General features: G+C 45.6%; 1 protein-coding gene across 3 annotated transcripts in view; it reads right to left on the bottom strand.

Annotated features, from left to right (window-relative positions):
- Positions 1 to 2,729: 2,729 nt before the first annotated feature.
- Positions 2,730 to 20,063, bottom strand: part of ATP6V1A (ATPase H+ transporting V1 subunit A) — a 36,716-nt gene continuing 19,382 nt past the window's right edge. For all 3 annotated transcript variants that reach the window (XM_038386669.2, XM_043512909.1, XM_038386670.2), the window contains 10 exons: positions 18,786 to 18,937; positions 17,804 to 17,966; positions 16,116 to 16,224; positions 15,056 to 15,178; positions 14,848 to 14,962; positions 13,088 to 13,151; positions 11,992 to 12,195; positions 8,160 to 8,254; positions 6,519 to 6,690; positions 2,730 to 4,880 (listed from right to left, as the gene is read on the bottom strand). In XM_038386669.2, coding sequence (XP_038242597.1) covers positions 4,788 to 4,880; positions 6,519 to 6,690; positions 8,160 to 8,254; positions 11,992 to 12,195; positions 13,088 to 13,151; positions 14,848 to 14,962; positions 15,056 to 15,178; positions 16,116 to 16,224; positions 17,804 to 17,966; positions 18,786 to 18,937 — 1,290 coding nt within the window. In that variant the 3' untranslated portion in view covers positions 2,730 to 4,787. The remainder of the gene's footprint in view (positions 4,881 to 6,518; positions 6,691 to 8,159; positions 8,255 to 11,991; positions 12,196 to 13,087; positions 13,152 to 14,847; positions 14,963 to 15,055; positions 15,179 to 16,115; positions 16,225 to 17,803; positions 17,967 to 18,785; positions 18,938 to 20,063) is intronic.

The raw sequence follows: 20,063 nt of genomic DNA, 5'->3' as shown, positions 1-20,063 counted from the left end.
TTTTTAGGCATGTTCAGAGCAATTGTATAAAATACAATTAGGCCTTTGGACTTAAAAGACTTTATGGTTATATTAGGGTCTTGATTGTACCCTGCATAATCATTCCAACACTTCCTTAACTTTTTGCCCACTGGTTAATGCACTCATCTGTGAGATCCAGGTTCACATCCCCCATCTGCCTGATGGGGGGGAAAAAGGTGGGAGACTCCCGTTCAGATCATCTCTGGGGGTGGCTATAGGACAACTACTAGGCTATGGGATATTCTGTTGTGGGTCTCCCTCAGTCTCTCCTCTTGAAGTTGTTCTGCTGTAGAAAATTGGGCCAGAAGAGAGTGAGAATGACTATAGCAGTAGTCCTCAAACTTTTTCAATTGTGCTCCCCCTTACCCAGTTGCATGCCCCTGGGAGCTAGGGTGTGTGTGAATGGGGCAGGATGAGGGAGAGGGAGCTGTGCTCTGGGGGTGGAGGGGTGAGTGAGGCAGGATGGGGAAGCTGCACTTTAGAGGTGGGGGGATGAATGGGGCAGACAGGGGAGGGGCAATTGCACTTGGGGTAGGAGGGGGGAGCACCTGATACCTCTCTTGCTGGAGCAATCCCAGAGTGCTCCCCCAGGCTCCAGCAGCAGCAGCAGCTCCTCTTCCTGCCTACTAGTGGCAGAGGCCAGTTACTGCAGGTAACTGGACTTTTATTGTCTAGGCAGCTGGGACTGGGAGGTGCTCTCCCTTCCCTCTGGGGGGCAGGCTTAGGCCTGCTGTGTCTAGGGTGACCAGACAGCAAGTGTGAAAAATTGGGACAGGGTGGGGGGTAATAGGAGCCTATATAAGAGCCCCAAATATTGGGACTACCCCTATAAAATTGGGACAGCTGATCACCCTAGCTGTGTCCCATCTCCCCTGACATTCCTCTGTGCCCCCAGGGGGGACATGGCCCACAATTTGGGGACCACTGCTCTACAGCCTACTGGTTAGGGCACCACCTTGGGAGATGGGGACCCAGGCTCCCCTTCCCCCTGCTCCAATGACTATGTAAAGGTCTGTCATTAAGTTTCTCTTTCAGTAGTTATTGGTACAAGACCGTCAAACATAAATTGCCATCTTTCAATGAGAGGGAGCCCCTATCTGCCCTCACTTTTAAGATCTTCTCAAAATGGCCATATAAAGGCTGTCCTTAGCAAAGAGTGCCAGTGCCTTTGCTTGTACTGTAAGTGATACCAAGCTGCCCTTGGAGAAGATGGCCCCTGCGTGGGGTGGGGAGAGGAACAGGTGGATGGTGGTAGGGCCATCTTTGTGAAGAGTAGCTAGTGACCTCACTCCTTTGCAGAATTGTAAGCTGTTGGAGACAGTGCCTAGCACAACAAAGACCTAGTTTCAGGTCCTGCACTAATACAAAGGGGAGATGGCTGCCATTTTTGAAAAGTTTTTTGGGGGATGTCATTCTTCAGTGTCTGGGGAAACAATCCCATTTTTCAAAAAATTATTCATTGCTCCAGATCTACAAGATTCATCTACCCATTTGTAGGGCTGCCTGAGTGGAGAGATGTGGGATAAGTCAAATAATTTCTTAAAGGATCCATTATAAATTATTTTTTACTCCCATACTAGCTAATGGCTTTACATGTAAATTCTCAAACTCTTCATTTATAGGTGGGGTATTCTTCAGACATACTGAATCTCCCTGCACTTTTAAGTGCAAAGCTTAGTAATATAGAGCCCCAACAACTGCTTCCATAGCATGAGGGTTGGGAAAAGAGAGAAGCGATGGGCTGTCAAGCTTCTGTTGCAGAAGCAGAGCCCAATTTGTTATGCATGGACCCAGCACATTTTACTGTTTAAGAAGGGTTCAATTGTCCAAATAAGCCAGGGGCCTACTGATCAACCTGCATGCAGTATATTAAGGCAAGTATATATATGCACCTATTTCATAGCTATAGAAACAAAGGCAGAAAGGTACATGGTGTGACTAATAGCACAGGGAACAGCCTGGGACTGTTTTCAGATGCTAAAAGGCCAACAGCGGTGGCTGTAAAGGTCACTAATTGCATCTTGTCTTTAGGAAAAAAAGAGGGAGACAACCTTTTACCTGTAGCCATTGGATTTGCACTGATTCAGTTTAAGAGAAAGGGCTAGATGCTTTGGAAGAAGTTAAACTAGGTCTACCAAGGCAGTTTTAGGGGGGAGGTCCCCCTCATCCCTTCCTGTGGGAGCTGGATAGTAGCCATTTGCACAACAAACATTGAGATTGTGCATTGAAAAGAATCGAAACTGACAGTTTTAACTAACACAAAAGAACCTAACTTGAAATTTCAAGCATTGATCTGCTAGGGCAAGCCTAAAACAGAATTCCTGCATAAACTTTTCACTTCCTGGTTTTAAAAGGTTATAAAATTTAAATAATGGATTTTAATATAATAAATGCTTTTAATCACAAGATTCAAAGTGTTTCTAGAACCTGAGGTTTGTTTTCCTCTTAAAGCAATAGGGGATGCTAGATTAGAATTGTCTTCCAGTTTTACATTTGTTTTGATATTTGTTCCCAGCTAAGCCCCATGCAACAGGATGCTTTTCCTTTCTGAAAGACAGCTTTAAAACCTAAAGTGATTCTAAAAGCAGTAGTGTAAGGAGTGGGAGTAGTTTAGTTTGCTCAGACTTTATTTGTAGTACGCTCTAACTTCCTAGAAGTAATTTTGATTTTGCAGAGGAAATAAACCATGAATAGGAAGAGCCCACAAATACTTTAAATCCATTTTATTGTTGACTTGAACAGTTTTGCACAACTTTCAGCAACATCCATTATGAAATAGGAGGAAGAGCGGGTGTGTTTATGCATACTTTCATTCCTTCCACATATGTGGAGGAAAAATTTGTAGCAACACAGTGAAACATCAGAATTTCAACACTGAAAACAGACAGGACAAAACAAAAACATATATATATATATATGCAACTTTGAACTGGTCACACTTTAGGGCCAGGTACAGCACAATAAATATTACAATGGCATTATTTTAGACATGTTATAAAGTTTATAACATCCTCTATTAATTTAGAGAAATAGAACATCTGTCCTCTAGCATGGAATGCTACAGACACAGTACACTTGTGAGAGGTGTGAACAATGAGGATTCTGTTAAGGGCTTGTATAGCAACTACCCATTTATACATGACCATGCTTCATGGGCAGCATACACTGAAATTAAATGAAGTGTAAACTGTCAGCCATTCACCACCAGAGCACTAGGTTGAATATCTTTAATTTGTTTATTTTGGGAGATCAAAGAGGTTAATATCTGAAGAGCCTTTTCAAGTTTCAGCTGGGCTCAATGCCAGACAGTGAGTTAGCATAACAGGAAGCAGCAGAAGTTGGTCCATTGTCATTCAAAGCTGAATGATAGCTCAAAGGCATTAGCTGGAATAAGGCTGGGATTAATGTGTGGCCAAAACAAACAAAAAAGCACATTTAATTCCTCCTGAAATACAAGATCAAAAAGGCTGCCCACTCCCTTATTAATTTCTCCCACTGTGAAGCAATATGGTGAGTTCTGGCTCTAGCAGGTTAATGAGAAACAGCTGCTCTGCATTTAGTCCACATCACATACTGGGTCTGCCATTAAACAAGTCCAAGAAGCAGTTGTTCTCTGACTGCTTTGAGGACACCAAAACACCTCCAGAGTCCAGTGCAAGAGTCACCAGCTTCTCTTGGCATCACAATGAACCTTCCAACAAGAAAGTTTAGCATTGAACATTTCCTCTAAAAAGGACCTTGCATACCATAACTGGACAAAAATCAAATTCAGGTATCTTAAGGGAAAGTTTTGGAAGCATGTGGCAACCTCAACATTGCACTAGAAGGCAAATGTTACAGCATGCAGCGTGCCACTAAGGCAGGCTGGGATTTCTGCTCCATACAAGTGGGATCACCACAGCTTATCCTGTCCTGTAGTACAAAGTAGCTACATTGAAGCAGCTGAGGGTCATGCTATTTTTTGTTGGGAGAGAGATGCAAGAGGCTAAAATTCTTGCTGCTGATAGTTGAGCAACTATGGCTTTGATTTTTAATTAAAGTGTAGTCCAAACAGTCCTATTTAAATATTAGGTAGGAAAATAAATGCTACTTCTCAAATGCAGACCAACACATGGCTGCTTTCACATGTTTCTCCTCTTAGTTAACACCTTGCAGAGTTCCACAACTACTGTATTGTAATACACTTGGCTTTAATAAGGCTCAGTTGGAGGTTTAGAAGGGGAAATGTACCAAAGAATACACTATATATTGGTAGTAACAGCTCATTGGAAAAATTGAATAAATCCTATTTCAAAGCAGGGGAAATGCCCATTCTTTGCATGATAGTCACTGGCTAAAAGCTAGGCCCATATGCCCTTAACATCACCACCTCAGAATGTACCATATCACTGCACTAAGAGTCTCACCTTCTCTGCCACTACAACTTATTTGATTTACTTCCCCCGAGAAGCAAGAACCTGGCTGTTAAGAGATCACATCTATTTGGGAGTGAAGGGGGGGGTGAGAATCCCCCACCCTACAAGTTTACAATTGCAGTACCTCGCTTTCTCTCAGGCCCATTCACACTAACTCCACCTACCATTTCAGACACACTGAGGCCAAACAAACTAAGAGGAATGTTTTATAAAGACCTACTGAGTATGAACTAGGACATGTAGGACTGTTACAAACTCAGGTTCTCTCATTTCAGTCTTGCACAGTAGGGAAGCAGAGAGGCCGAGATGAGAAATTTAAACTGAAGGGGATAATTGGAATGGGGGCAAAGCCTAGTCTTCCAGACTACGGAATGCATTCTGCATGTCCTCAAAGAGCTGAGCATAGTCCGCCTTGATATTCGCCTCGCCGTCTTTCACTGGGTCCTGAAAACACCAAGTAAAAAAGTTAGGCTTGAAAAACCTCTGCTCCCTCATACAGTCTGACAGTCCTTTGCCACTGGCTTCACTCCTTCCTGACCTTTGAGTTTGTATCTGCTCACTACACTCTGGAGAATGCAGATCATAGAACAGAATCATAGATTATCAAGGTTGGAAGGGACCTCAGGAAGTCATCTAGTCCAACCCCCTGCTCAAAGCAGGACCAATCCCAGTTTTTGCCCCAGATCCCTAAATGGCCCCCTCAAGGATTGAACTCACAACCCTGGGTTTAGCAGGCCAATGCTCATACCACTGAGCTATCCGTCCCCCCCACAAAGTTTATAGCCTCTTTAAATGACAGCTGGGTTTTATCTCTCCTTCCTCCCCCACATACCAGACAATTAATAGGATAATGGAAAGTTTTCCTAGCCATTATCTAGGAAATTGGACCTGTGGTTTGTAGAAACTTCTCAGATGAAAACCAAGTGTAAAAGGATTGAGGTAATGCTCATACTGGGAGTGATGCTATGTGATACAAGTGTTATAATAATTAAATACCATGTCTACTCTAGCTAGGCCAAATGGCATATGGAACTGTCGCATGAAAAAAAAATAATCAATCGAGCACATTAAGATTCATCTTCCTCATTGCACAGAGGCCAAATTCCAAACAAAATCCTTTCCACTGAAATTGAGCTAGTACAAGTCTGCATGACATCTTCACTTTGTACCAGAGAATTCTAAGGTCCCAGCCACTCTCCATTTGTAGTGAGAAACTGAACTTGCAGCTACACTCCCACTGAAGACAGGCTATAAGGCCTCTACTCCAGAGAAGCCATTTAATGAACAGGCTGGGACAACCTGATCTGCTGGATCTTCATCTCTCCTCTCCCTTAACACTGCACACTGTGATATTGATATTACAGTGCGGGAGGCCACAGATTTGTCTAGACAGATGGTTCATACTTTTCAATCTACTCCCTCAACATTTCTCTTTAAGGCTCATGTCGAACTGGGGGATGTGGACCATGTAAATGCACATAGCACAGTTTGTGCCTCTCTTGAACCAGATTCCTGTTCACAAGGTACTTTTTTTATTTTCATGGGTGCTTCTTTTCCATTCCAGATTGGATGTGTGTTGTATGGACATTGCCCATCATTTATTGAAGGTTTACTTGAAAAAAAAAAAATGTGTTTTTAGTAAGTCGAACACATTTCTTGTCAGACAACTAAAATACAATATCATCTAATTTTTGGACCTAAGCCACCTAGCAGTGCCCAAGGCCATTTGGTTGGGCGTGACCCCATTAACATAGCTGCTTTCTCTGTACTCATCCACCAAGGCAGTTCTCAACTGAAAGAACCAGAGCCATGTATTTGATTGCAGCTTAGGCTGAGTCTCATAAACAGAGGCATTTTATATTAACCAAAAAAAAAGTAGAGCAAGTGTCTCAGTTTGTGGAACCATTTCTCCTCATATAAGAAAAATGTTTACAGGCAACCCAGGATAACTGCTTTGTAAATGCATTGAAGGCTTTCATAGGACTGTCTCCTTAGCAAAGCAGTGTCAATATCCCTATTCCAATGCAGCGGTGGCCATACAGAGAAGCCAGGGAGCCTATGCCCTGCTGCCCACAGACATACCTTGAATTTCATGGAAACAAGTCTCTGGAGAATTTCAGACATGTTTTCTCGGATGATGGACCACGTGATCTTATTGTCACTCTGGGCTGTGGTCTCTACAGCTCGGCGTGCCATGTCGTAGAATGCAATCATGTTGGAAAGCATCCCCACGGTCTTATAAAAAGGGCAGAACCTAATGGAAACAAGACAGAACCTAGTATGAACAACTAATGACTTTCCCAGGCTGTAGCACAGTTGAGAATATCTTTAATGAAGTGAGAGCTCTGGTGCCTTCATGACTAACATAACCCTCTCAGCGGCTGGATTCCCTTGGTGGGTGGAAGTATAAGAGTTTTGGCCTATTTCATCCCATAAAGCTACATCACAAAACCCTTGATACACTCAGTGCCAAGTGGCATAAACCGCCTATTACAGGCCGCAAACTTTTTCAAAAGTATGACCCACTGGCAATGGACCTTTAAGATTTCAGCTCTGCTTATGGCTGAAGTTAAAGTAGTGGCCTGGCATGATGGTGTGATCCTTGCATTACAATTCCAAGCTGTAGTGACACATCGTCACCACACATTGACATCATGGCAACACCATAGCATCAAGACACCTCATCCCCATTATTGTGGCTGACTCCATTTGGAGTGCAATTCTGAGCGTTTCCCTTCCCATCTGTTTGGAGGAATGATGGCAGCTCCAGTGCGTTTCCTAGCATGGCCTGGCAGCACAGGGAGTGCTCCTATGGCACCAGCACTCCACTCCACACTGAGAGACCAGGCAAAGCAAGTGGTGGTCTTGACAGATACCACAGAAATGCCACATTATTTATGCAGTGCATAGTTGTACTAGATAATGGGTGCGTGTAGCAAACAGAATCCCTTCCCAAAACTTGGTCTAAAGGCACAAGCAGCTGCAACAGAGCACCACAAGCAAGTTGCCATTGGAGGGGGAATGCATCACAGCACAGATAGGTCTGGAGTTTGGGGAGGGGAGGAGGGAAGGCTGAAGAACTCCATGGAAGGCTATTCCAGACACAAGGGATAGCATGGAAACAGGGTATAAAGTAGGTAAGAGGAGCCATTGAGGGAAGACTGAGTGGAGCACCAGGCTGAGCAGGGGCTGTAAGAGGAAGTTAGGAGTTGTAGATGGGCTAGAGTTGTGCAGTGATAGTGGAGAATAAGTGGCTTCAACCAGATTCTTGTGACACTCCTGAGTATCACTAGGGTCTATTGAAACAAAGAAATTCTTATGGGGGGGGAGGGAATGGGGAGAGGGAATATCAGTTCAGACTAAATGATCCTCTTCTCCCTTTCCAGAGGGAGTCAGTTTATTCAGGCAACGGGCTCGTTCATAACACTGGTTTATTAGCAGTGCTCATTTCAATGGACAGAATGCTGGGGAAACTATCAATATAGCCAAGACCCTACCACGGGGCCCAGAAGGGGTCTGCGTACTGTGTCTCTCTGACAACATGGAGTCAATGGCCTTGATGGAATACCACAGGCTGCATTTTCCTAGGAGCAGCTCTCGGATCACCTTGAAAACAGGACCTGGATCGCCACATCAAACTGGATCCTATTCCCAAATAGGATTTCCATCTGAACAGAATATACAGAAGAATGAATGGGGAGCACACAGCCTCTCGGCCCTCACCTGTCATAAGGGCTGTAGCCATTCTGCTGCAGGAAGTCATCTTTGATCAGTTTGGCAACCTCCAGGGTAATTTTATCTGTTTCTGCCAAGGAAGCCTAGAAGGCAAAGTCCAAATTCAGTTTGGTGCCAAATTCTGTGTATGGGAGCGTTGGGTGTTGGCTTCCTAACTCTGCTAAGGCCCATAATGCCAGTTACTTGTTTACACCGTCACCTTCATCTACAGGCATGTGGCTCGCCTCCCCTCCCTTTTCAGATCACTATAAATACAAAAAAATTTTGTTGCACATTTCTCATTCACAGATACAAAGCCAGTTACTCAATCGGCCACCAGTAGATTACAAGCAGCATTATACACAACTGTTAAGTTTCCACCCTATGTTGGGATTCCTGCAGGTGCTAAATAATGAGTTAAGCGAGAGATTCCTTCAAGATGCCAACTGCTTGCCTGCCAGGGCCAGCTCTACCGTTTTTGCTGCCCCAAGCAGGACATCTGAAGATGGATGCCGCCGCCGAGGCGTGGCGTAAAGAGTAAAGCTGCCGCCGCGACAGCCTAAGAGGCTGCCGCTGAATTGTTGCTACCGTGGAAAGATGAGACGCCGCCCTGACGGCGCATGGACTGCCAGCCCTTTCACAGGGCCGCCCCAAGCACCTGCTTGGAACGCTGGTGCCTGAAGCCGGCCCTGTAGACAATGCTTGCTAAGAGGCAGCTGTAGCGGTGATGTAAGCCTGCAGCAGATCGGGGAGCCAGAACTTCTGCTTTCCCTTCCCCGGCTCCAGCGTGTCCAGACAAGGAAAACCAGACTCCAAAAATGCATCTGAGGGTATTTCAGTAAAATGCGGATATTTCAGACCATCACAAATAAAAAGAAGACTGCTGCTAATCCCTGAAGCCAGTAGTTGCTTTTCCCCAGTGTGCCATTCCCTAATGAAGCAAACTAAGTCAGTGATAAGAAAATTCTTAATAGCATGTTGTGCAGAGCCATCTATCCCCCTCCTCCTGAGCTCCTTGCACTATCGGTCACTTCATCTTTGCCTCAATTTTATCCTCTCAAAAAGGGGGTGACTGAGGCTTGAATGTTTGGGAAGTGCTTTCAGAGAGCCATGTGAGAGGCACCACAAAGTTACAATATAAAAGATAATTAAAATAGCACCCAAGTAGCATGTTTATGCACTTTAAAAAAAAGAGAAATGCCAAAGTTAAAGACAAACACATGACCTAAATTACCCCTTGTGCAGGTGCACTACAGCAGTCTCATTCCATGACCATGGGCTATTTTCACAGGACCTCAGCCTTATTCAATATGCAAGCTGGATGGTGCTCAGTGCATGAAGCAGGTATGACACTTGTTTTCAAAATAACCTGTTATAACCACAGCAGAGAGCAAGGCTGCACCCATAACATGTTAATCTGCTTCCATTTTAACAATTTTAATCTTATCTGGTCCTGAGTGCTGTCTTGCCTCACCCATGAAGCACAACCTGAACTGTGATCTTGTAACTGAAGACTACAGTCATGCATGTCCAAAATGGGGCAGGAGTTAAGATTGCAAGGGCTGCCTTAATGCTGGCATCTCCTGACTTCAGTGTTTCACTCTGCAACCTCAGTGTTCTTTTTTTGCGTTTCGGAAGGTCCTATTTTACCCCCAGAACAAACAGAAGAATCCAAACCACATCCATGGTTCTTCTAAGTCATTTGGCTAGAGAGCAGAAGAGTAGCCAAAGCTAAATTGCGCGGGCGCACTATTTCACATGTCCCACTGAATAATGTAGGGTTACAGCGAAATCCTCATTCAATAAATCTCTTACTTCCTGGTCTGCCAGCCCATCCAATTTTAAACAAATAAAAATAGACGCGTGTAAATCTGACACATACAATGGAAGCATTACAGTTTTACCAGAGCGCAGTTCCAGCTTTAAAGCTAGGCGAGTCACAAATTGGGGAACTGGATGGGGGAAGAAGAGAAGTCTTGAACCTTGGAGAGTTGCTGATATGGATGCAAGGGACTAGGAGCGAGGACAGCTTCAGTCAGAAGGAGGCCACCCAGCAGAGCTCCATGCTCTGTTTTAAAAGGTGTCTGGCACAGACAAGAATTGGGTTTGTGCCTTTTTGATCTTTGTGGCGTGTAGACAAGCCCTGAACAGGTGAGTTTAGGGGTTTTTTTAGGGTTTTTCCCTGCTCTTTTCACATCAGAAATTCAAATTGTGGTCATCATTTTGCCTGAAGAGTGAAGAATTGGTAGGTGGACAGAAAAGCCACAGAAGTGAAATCTCATTGAGAGGAAAAGCAGTTTCTTCTTCCAATCCCCCACACTGCTTAAAGCGGTTTACTTTTGCCAACATTTAACTCCAACACATGAAAAATCCTTGGGAGAAGAGATTTATTAGAGGCCAGAATTCCTGTAAGGTGAATGAGGCATATAGATATAAGCATCTTCGGTCAAGCATAAATGCATCCACACTACAGGGATTGTACTTCTTTGTCTAGAAACCAACATAGCTAAAGCGGTACAAAAACCTGTGTGTAGACTCAGGCTTAAGGTCAAATCAAGCAAAACAAATCTGGAACATACGTTTTAGACCTTCATACATCACAAAGTAGAAAAAGGCACCCCCCAACATTTTCCTCTTTTCCAGGACAGAGAAGCAGAGCTTAGAGCTCTGGTGGACAAGCACCTTCTGGTGCAAGGAGCCCCTTCTGTGGCTGCTGGAGGACTTCTTCCTGCCCATTACTTTCCTCCCCCAGTTTCTTCCAATGAAAGTTAGTTAATACATGTAAGCTGGCTTGGCTCATGCGTACTATGCACATGTGAACTACAGTTTTTATAGCATCTGTATCAGTTGAAACAAAGTCAGTTTTCACTGGGACCAAGACACCTTTCCTCAAGAGCAGTTTTTCTGGCTAGGTTTACGCGTTCTACCCCAAAATGCTGAGGTGCACTGAGAAACTGAAAGAAGCCTGTAGAATGGGAGATCACTGCACACACCAGCTAATAGGTCTCTAACACTAGGCACGACGACTACACAGCCACTTCGTAGGGAACAGACATCACTCATCTCTAATTCTTTGTATCGTCGTGCTACTGTTGTGTGTTAAACTCTAACAGGACAAAATTTAAATGCAACCCACTCTTCAGGCCTACATTTTGAGCACAGAATTAAACGTGTCAGTGCAGTGCTTTGAAAATAGCCCTTGTCGGGGTGCTGTAGGAGATGGGACCTCAGGATACCGTACTGCTGCATGGCTGTGAACTGGCATTTCACCAGATGACAGGGGCACTGAAAGAAGTGACGGTGAAACTTTTCAACACATTTATTAAATTAGAGACTGAGCCTACGGGTCTAGTTCAGAGATAGGGGAAACAAATATCAGGTCAGGATCACTGCGTCCAGAGCATTTTCCTTAACAAGAAGTGCACTGCAGTTGGCTGCAGAGTTGTTTTGTAAGTGTACTCACGGGTTATTGGTGTGGGGATTTCTCCTATTTCTAGACTATTCTGAGGGCTGCTTTTTGGTTCCAGCGCCAGAGCAGTAGAAAAGACTGAATTAAGTACAGCTAGTGGCAGGCAAATCTATTGTTTTTGATAAACACTTCTGTCTGAAGCATCTGGCACCAGCCTCTGTCAGAGAACAGGATACTGTGCTAGAAAGACCATTGGTCTGACCCAGTATGGCCATTCTTATGTTCTTAAACTCTTATTACCTTCCCTCCAGCTCTCAGTGCCTGCACACCAATATTCACCCATCTCCCCATGGACAGTGTCTATAGTCTATGCCAGGAGCAGAGCAGTGGAGGCAGACCAGTTCTTTGGAAAGTCTCGTGATCATTGCTCACCTTCCCCACAAGCTGCACAATCTCTGCCAGGTCCTCCTCTTCCTGCAGGATCTCCTTGGCCTTGGTCCTCAGGGGGACAAATTCTGTGAAGTGCTTATCATAATACTCATCCAGGGCCCGTGTGTACTTGCTGTAGCTGATCAGCCAGTTGACTGATGGGAAGTGCTTGCGCTGAGCCAGCTTCTTATCCAAGCCCCAAAACACCTGCCAAATCCAAAACAGATTCATAAGTTTCCTTCCCAGCAGAAGCCAAGTTATTAACTGAAGACAGCCAAACTCCCACACATATTTCTGTATAATGAGTACAGCAAAGACCATCCAGACAAAGGCTTGAAAGAAATCTTTCCTTCCCACACTAACTGGACCATAACTGGGGGCCCTTAGACACTAAGAGATCTCCCCCACTAAATAAACTCAATGCATGCTAGACATTCATTTCATGATGGTGGATCCCAGCTCCAAACTCAAGACTGTCTTGAATACTATCCTAGTGTCACGCTGGAGAGATTGCCTTGTAAAGAACAGATTCCAGCCCTGGTACCTGCAGAACTAAGTGGGGCCCTACTAACCACCAATACCTAAAATCAACCTCTCATCCCAAAACACAACTGTGCTGTAGGTTCACCCCCTCTAGAAAACTGTCCAAGTCTCAATGCTCCTTCATTTAGGGATGGAGAGAGAGGGGGCTGCATCCTAGTACAAAGCTGCCATCCTTGCATTTGCCCTCTAAGAGGGACATGAATACTCCTAGGGAATCAGTAAACAGGACGAACCTGTGTGTGTGTTGGGAGTAAAGCAGGACACGACACAGGGATAGGGCAGTTGCCTTTCCGCCCCATTTCCCAATGAATCCTGGCTGCATCAGGCCCGAGAGAACATCTTTCATAGGGGCAGGCCTCGATGCTGCCAGAACATTTCAAACAACCTTTACAAAGCCCCCTTTCTGCAAACCAAGCCATTCACACCATGGCCATTAGGCACAATGGCTGTCACTGTACATTCATGCACTTCTGGTGCAATTCATTCATTTCAAACCCTAGTGGAGTAACTAGGAGAATACAGCTTCAAACACAGACTGTGACAAGGTGGCACGTACCTGAACAATGCCCAGAGTGGCAGATGTAACAGGATCCGAGAAGTCACCACCAGGGGGAGATACACTTAGCAGGAAGAGAGAAAGGAAAGTGGTGATCAGCAGCACTCGTGCAGGGCTAAGCTGAAGCTCCAAACCCAGCACCATAAACTCAATACCAGTAGCCACCAGATATGCCACCCTCCACATCTTTCTTTCAACAAAATGCCACACTGCTTTGAAACCAAAGTCAGAGGATGCAGAAAGAGGAAGGATCCTGACTGGTTTTACTCTTGGTGAACAGTCAAATTTTCCTAATCCAGCATTAGCAGCATCAGGCCTTCCCAATTCTTGGTACAAAATAGAATTCATCAATCAAGAGTCAAAGTTTCAAAGCAGACAGCAGGGAACCGCGGCCAATGGGAGCTGCAGGGGCGGTGCCTGCGGGCAGAGGCAGCGCGCAGAGCTGCCTGGCCATGCCTCCGCCTAGCAGCTGAGCAAGGGGAATGTCACCGGGGAGCCCCCCAGGTAAGCACTGCCTAGAGCCCGCCTCATCCCAAGCCCCTCCCACACCCAAACCCAAACTCTGCTGCTGGGGGGCGGGGTGATGAAGAAAGAGAGGTGCCAAACTAGGTAGGGAGCCTGCTGGCCTTGCCAACTCCTCCCCCACCAGCAACAGCAGGGCCCAGGCCGCGCGCTGCCACCTGCCTCCACCCCACTGGGCCAACCCCAAGTTTTATTCACTGGTATTTTTAGTTAAAAGGTTATGGACAGGTCATGGACCATGAATTTTTGTTTACTGCCTGTGACCTGTCCATGACTTTTACTAAACATACCTGTGACTAAAATGTAGCCTTATGATGAAGATTTTAATTTCTGTAAGACCTCCCAGAGAAATGGATGGGCACTAGAAACCAGTAGAACCATCTACCATTTTCAGATAAGCAAATGAAGTTGCTTTTAAATTTGAAGGTTTCCAGCTCCTCAGACAGGTATAGGGATGTCTAAGTTATTAGGAGATTGAGCACAGAAGAAATCAGAGACATTCCTGCAAGTCTAGGGAAAGTTACCTTCTTAATGCCACATTGAAACAGCCATCAGCCCATCTCCCTTCCACCAGCAAACTATCTACAGCCATTACCTCACTCTACAGAAACTGCTGTCAAAAGTCTCAGCACCTATACTCTCATCCTGCTCAACCTCTCTGCTGAAGAGAGGGACAATCAGCTTCCCTGCCTCTCATTCTGATCAGGTCACTTCCCTCCCTTAGCTTAATGCCGTAGTGGATGGGGAGCCTGTGGAGGGATTTTCAAGCAGTGTGTCACCACTATCAAAACTCTCCTTAACTCTGCCCCTCCCTACTTATGCAAGCTTCTCTCATATCACAATGAGTTCCTGTCAAGCCCCCACTGGCTTCTCTGCTCTGCCTGTGTTCCCACTCTCAACCACTCATGTGCCAGCTTCTCACATAATCGTCTACATACTTCATACAGTCTTCCATCCATGCTGCCCCTTGAGCATGGTACAGTCTCCTTGATCATACCTACATACCACATATCCTCTTATCCTCTCCACATTTCAGTCCCTCTTGAATACTACTGACAGGCACGTTATTCCCTCCACGCCCAAACTCTGCTTACCTGTCAGTCTGTTCTCAGACTGGGAATTCCTCAGGGCAGGGGCCATTTCTGCTTGCCTGTCTGGGAAGCAGCAACCCACTGCTCCCATCACCCACCCCCGAGAAGAGCTGCAATCCAGGGAATGCTGAAAGGTTCAGTACTTACGCCCCGACGATGCTGACGCTCCCTTCTCGCTCAGGGTTCCCCAGACACTTTACTCTGCCAGCTCGCTCATAGAATGAAGCCAGACGAGCACCGAGGTAGGCTGGATAGCCACTGTCTGCAAGCACCATACAGAAACTATGTCACATGAAGGCTCAACATCTACAGGAAGGCTTTCCATGGCTGGACACCAAGAACAAAGACTACTCACCAGCTGGCATTTCAGCTAAACGCCCTGAAATTTCCCTAAGGGCCTCAGCCCATCGGGAAGTGGAGTCAGCCATCATACTGACATTGTAGCCCATGTCCCGGAAATACTCAGACAGGGTGATTCCTAGAACAAAGAGAAGAGCACACTGCAAGTTACAGTTCAGACAAGTACTCTGGCTCACACGCCTTCCCTAGAAGGGCGGGAAGCCTGTTCAAGTATCACTGAATTACTCATTTAGATTTTGATGACAAGGGAGGCAGAAAGTTATTCCTTTTGGACTCCCAAGAGTTTCCTCACTGCTCTGGTCTCTTCTCCCTCTCTGCTCCTATTCTCTGAACACAGATTTGCTTCCCCCTTGGTGAGCCACGTGGACTGTGCCCTATTCTTCTCATCCATGAGATTCGAGAGCTATGCCATTAGTTAACTTGTGCTTCTTTTGAAAGGTTGCCTCTGTGGTGGTGTAACAGACAGGGAGGCTAAGCCCAAAGCGTGGCTTTAAAACAGACCTTTACAGTAGAGAAGGGGATTTAAAGCTAATGGGGCGCATCCTTTGGTTTCCAAACTGGCAGACTACAATAACTTTAAGGGAGGTCAGATTTTGTCTCAAGTTTTTGACAGCATTCAGTAAACAGCTTGTATTTTAAGATGAAGGGCATAACCCTCATCCCACCAATTTAATGAGGGAAGCTAGCAAAGTAAAGAGAGATAAAAAGGTGCATAGCTGTATTCCACAGTCAAGAAATCATAGACCCATACTCTCTCCAGAATGAGCTAAGCTTTACAGAGTTAATACCACACAACTACAGGATCAGAGCAGTCAAAAAAAAAAAAAAATCCACACTAGTGGCAAGGATTAAAATGGCAAATGCAATTCCTTGGCAGCCTATGTCTAAGAGAAGATCAAACTACTACACAAAACCTATTGGATAAGGAAGGTTTAGAAAGATCAGTTTCTGAAACTAGCAGAGCTAGTAAGCAGAGAATACATCGGTATCTGGATATACCAGAAGGCAAGATGACACCTGTCCCAGGTAGCCTTTACTTCTCTTATAACTCTTACCAGTATAAATAGAGGCCTCTCTGGCAGCGACGGGCATGTTGGAGGTATTTGCTACTAGGGCTGTTCTCTTCATAATACTTTCTACCTTGCCATCAACTTCCATCGTGAGCTAAAAAGGCAAAAAAAAAAAAAAGGCAGCACATGAATCTGTATACCCCTACAGAGATTATCCTCATACTCCTGTGTCAGAAAAAGCCCCAGTACAAGAGTATTTGCCCTCACAAGTGGTCTAACAACTCGAACAGGGGATTGGACTCAGGGCTCGCGAGTTCTATATGCTGTTCTGCTACCGAGACCCCCCAAGGGACTTGGGTAAATCCCTTAATTTACATGCCTCGGTTTGCCCACTGGCAAAAGGGTGAGGATTTACTAGATTTTTAGGATTTACTAGAGGTAAAGCTTGTTCAGGTAATTGGATCAATACTACTTAGAACTGATATAAATGCTTTCACCTTCAAAATGGTGTCCAAACAATTGTACTTTGGCACCTCTGTGGACAATATGTAGATAGGGAAACAGACAGAAAAGGTAAATGACTTTCTAGAGCAGGAGGTGGGATTAGAACTCACGAGCCCAGGCCTCACTCCTGTGCTCAGACCATGTCCTGTAAATATGCTAGATGAGCAGTATCGCTATATTATTGCTCTCTGGTTCTTACGTTTGCCATTTTGTTGGCTTATCTTAGTATTAGCAGGGTTACTGTTCAGTAAACTTGTGAGGGAAATGCGGAGCGTATTGTCTTTATGAGTTTAATTATACACTCTTCCTCAGCCTTCCCGTGTGGCCAGAAAATAATTTATTTACATGTTTGTGCAATGTGTTCTGTAATTTCTAGAAGAAGCTAGCTTTCCCAGGAGGCACTTCTGTCTTCCCTACTACTACATCCCCGTAAAGAACTGACTCAACTCTCCCAATGACAACTGAGGTGGATTATTTATTTATTTTTGGGGGGCGGGGGGGGAGAAGGAAGAGCAGGGAACTGCACAGGTATTGCTTTGAAAACATAAGGCTATAGGAAGGAACCACAGGAGTGAAGTTAATAAATTGACGTGCAAAACATTCTTAATGCTACATTAGGGTTTAGATTTTAAAAAAATAAATAAACTTTATACACGAGTTTTCCATTCCATAAATGAGACCTACCATTAGGAAACAGCAGTCAGAGACAGGGATTCCCTTTCCCCTTATAAAGAAAGAAGCACTGAAGAGCACATTGTCACATTGCCTGTATTATCTTGCAAGAACACTCCCTAGGATCGGATTTGCAGAGGTGCTGAGCACCTACATTCTCAGTTACTTCAACACTAGTATATACCATACAAAGGGGCAGAGTTCGAACAGCTTTTGGAAAGATTTTCTTCATGGGTGCAACTAAAACTTCAACATTTATGTAACTTTGCCTATTATTTTGGGTTTGTTTTAAAACAAACGTTTATCCCAGTGTTAGTTCAAATGCTGTGTTGAGAGCTTCCAAAACTGATGTCCTTCCCTGGATGGGCCAGTGACAGCTCTTACTATAGCAAAACAGATTACCATGCCACATGGTTTCTGGAGGGACATGAAACAAGGCCCACAACAGCTGAGAGTCTGACAGTATCCAGTGGTTCAAAGCCACTATCTCAACAAGACACATGCAACAGCTCTGTTCCCAGGAACATTTGAAAAGAATCCTTGCATCCCATACTGACCTCTGGGAAATCTCTGAGTACTTCAGACATCTCATTTCCTCGTTCTCCACAGCCTACATAGATGATAACATCACTGTTGGAGTACTTGGAGAGAGACTGCGAGATCACAGTCTTTCCACAGCCAAAGGCCCCGGGGATAGCAGTAGTACCACCTTGTACACACCTGAGGAAAAGAGCTAGACTGGTTTATACTGAACTCGGACAGAGAAAAGCGATGTCCTGTTTGCATATTGTAATAAGTTCTCTTCTCAGCCCTCTGAGGCGCTCTCACTTCACTTGCCTAAGATGGCACATGGAACCAGATTTACCCCACGTCATGAGTGCTTGTGATATTTCAACAAGCCAGAACAAAGGGAACAGGCTGTCCCTCCCCTACGCCAACAGCACCTACCACTGTTCCCAGAGTAACTAGCTAGTGCTGGGACAATAGCTGGAACAGGTTCAGTACAAAAATGTGTTTCACTAATGGAGATGTCTGAGGAATGAGCACACTGAGAACATGCAACTTAGAAGCATCGAGAGATGAGACATTAGGCCAAAGTTGTCAAGCATAAATGCCTAAAGTTAGGCACTTAAATCTATATGTAGGAACCGAAATAAGTGGTCTGTTTTCACAGGTGCCAAGCCTCTGAAGTCACTGGGAGTTGCACATGCCTAATTTTAGGCCTCCAATTTGAAAAATGCAGGCCCTTGTACAAGCTGCTCTCTCAGTGATAAGACCTTCAACTCTGACTATTTATATGTGGAGACTCCCCAGTTATTAGTATTTACTAGGCCTGTTTTACTATGACATTTTCCTCCTCCTTTCGGTGCACACTAAGATTTTGCTTTTGCCAGGGATTCCTCTGAAGTACTTGCATCACCATTTTTGGGATGTTGCTTTGGGGCATAGGAGATTTATATACAATTTTCCACTACCCTTAAAGGAATTCTTGTACAAAAAATCAGAACCAAGCCCCGCAGAACCCCAGGTGACACTTACGGGAAGAGGGCATCAAGGACCCGTTGGCCAGTTAGCAATGGATGGTTGGCTGGTAACTTTTCAGTGACAGGACGGACTTGACGTACAGGCCAGACCTGGACCATAGTGAACTTCTCCTTCACACCTTCAAATTCCAGCTCCAAGACAACATCCTACCAGAAGGCAGCAGACACTCAGAGTAAGCAGACAGCTGGATGCTGGGGGAATGTGCAAGTTCTCATTCTCACAAGTCTATACAGAATCTCACCAGCAATCCACATCATTAATTACTAGGTATTCTTTAGAGCCATAGGCCTTCCAGACACCTCAGTGTACTACCCCAGCCTGCAGGAAGCCCACTTCCTATATTTACCTTGTTAGGGAAATGACTCCTGGGGGAATTCCGCACCACTGTGCACATGGAGAATTTATGTTCCCCCACATATTTCTTTGTTTCCCAGCAGAAAAATGACTTTCTGATGGGGAAGCAAAGGGAAGCCAAAAGAGCTGTCATGTGACTCTCCCCAGCAGTATGTTTTGGGTGCCCAGGGCAGCCAGCAGAGGGTAAATCACTGTGGGCAGTGGGTGGGACTGGAGAAGACCCAGCTGGTGGCCGTTACCCTGCGCCAGGCTCAGTTGCCAGTCCCAGCTGAGCAGGATGAGACTTCCTCTTCCCCAGTATGGCATCCGGGGCCATGTCAGACCAACCCCCAGATTTCTCCCCCAGCTGTAGGAAGCTCTGCAAATTCCCCTCCCCTACATGCTTCCTGCGCCCATTGCTCCTCAGCTGCAGGGGGAGGAATCGCTATACAGGGCGCTGCTCCTCTATCTGCCCAACCCCCATGCATCCAGACCCCCTCATACTCCCTCCCACTGAGTCTCATCCCCCCACCTCACACCCAGAACCCCGACGAGCCCCACTCCCCCTGCACCTGGACGACCCCAATGAGCCACCTGCATCTGGATCCCCACCCCACTGAGCTCCAATCAGTTGCACCTGGATTCCCAACCCACTGAGCCCCACTCCCCCAGCATCTGAACCCCCCTCCTAAGCTTTATCCCCCCCCATGTCCTCCTGCTAAGTCCTAATCACCTTCACCTGGACCCCCCCCCGCAGAATCCCATTACCACTGCACCTAGAACCAGCCCCCCACCCCCAAACAAGCCCCTGTGCATCAAGGTCCCCCCTGCACCTGGATCCCGCACTGAGCCACCCTCATCCAGATTGCCCCACACAGAATCCTCTCAACCCACACCTGGACCCCCTGCACACTAAGCCCCTCCACACTTGCATCCTGC

This window comes from Dermochelys coriacea, chromosome 1 (assembly GCF_009764565.3).
Source record: "Dermochelys coriacea isolate rDerCor1 chromosome 1, rDerCor1.pri.v4, whole genome shotgun sequence".
Lineage (NCBI taxonomy): Eukaryota > Metazoa > Chordata > Testudines > Dermochelyidae > Dermochelys > Dermochelys coriacea.
The sequence above is the reverse complement of the archived record's forward strand: the minus strand, read 5'-3'. Positions and strand labels throughout refer to the sequence as shown.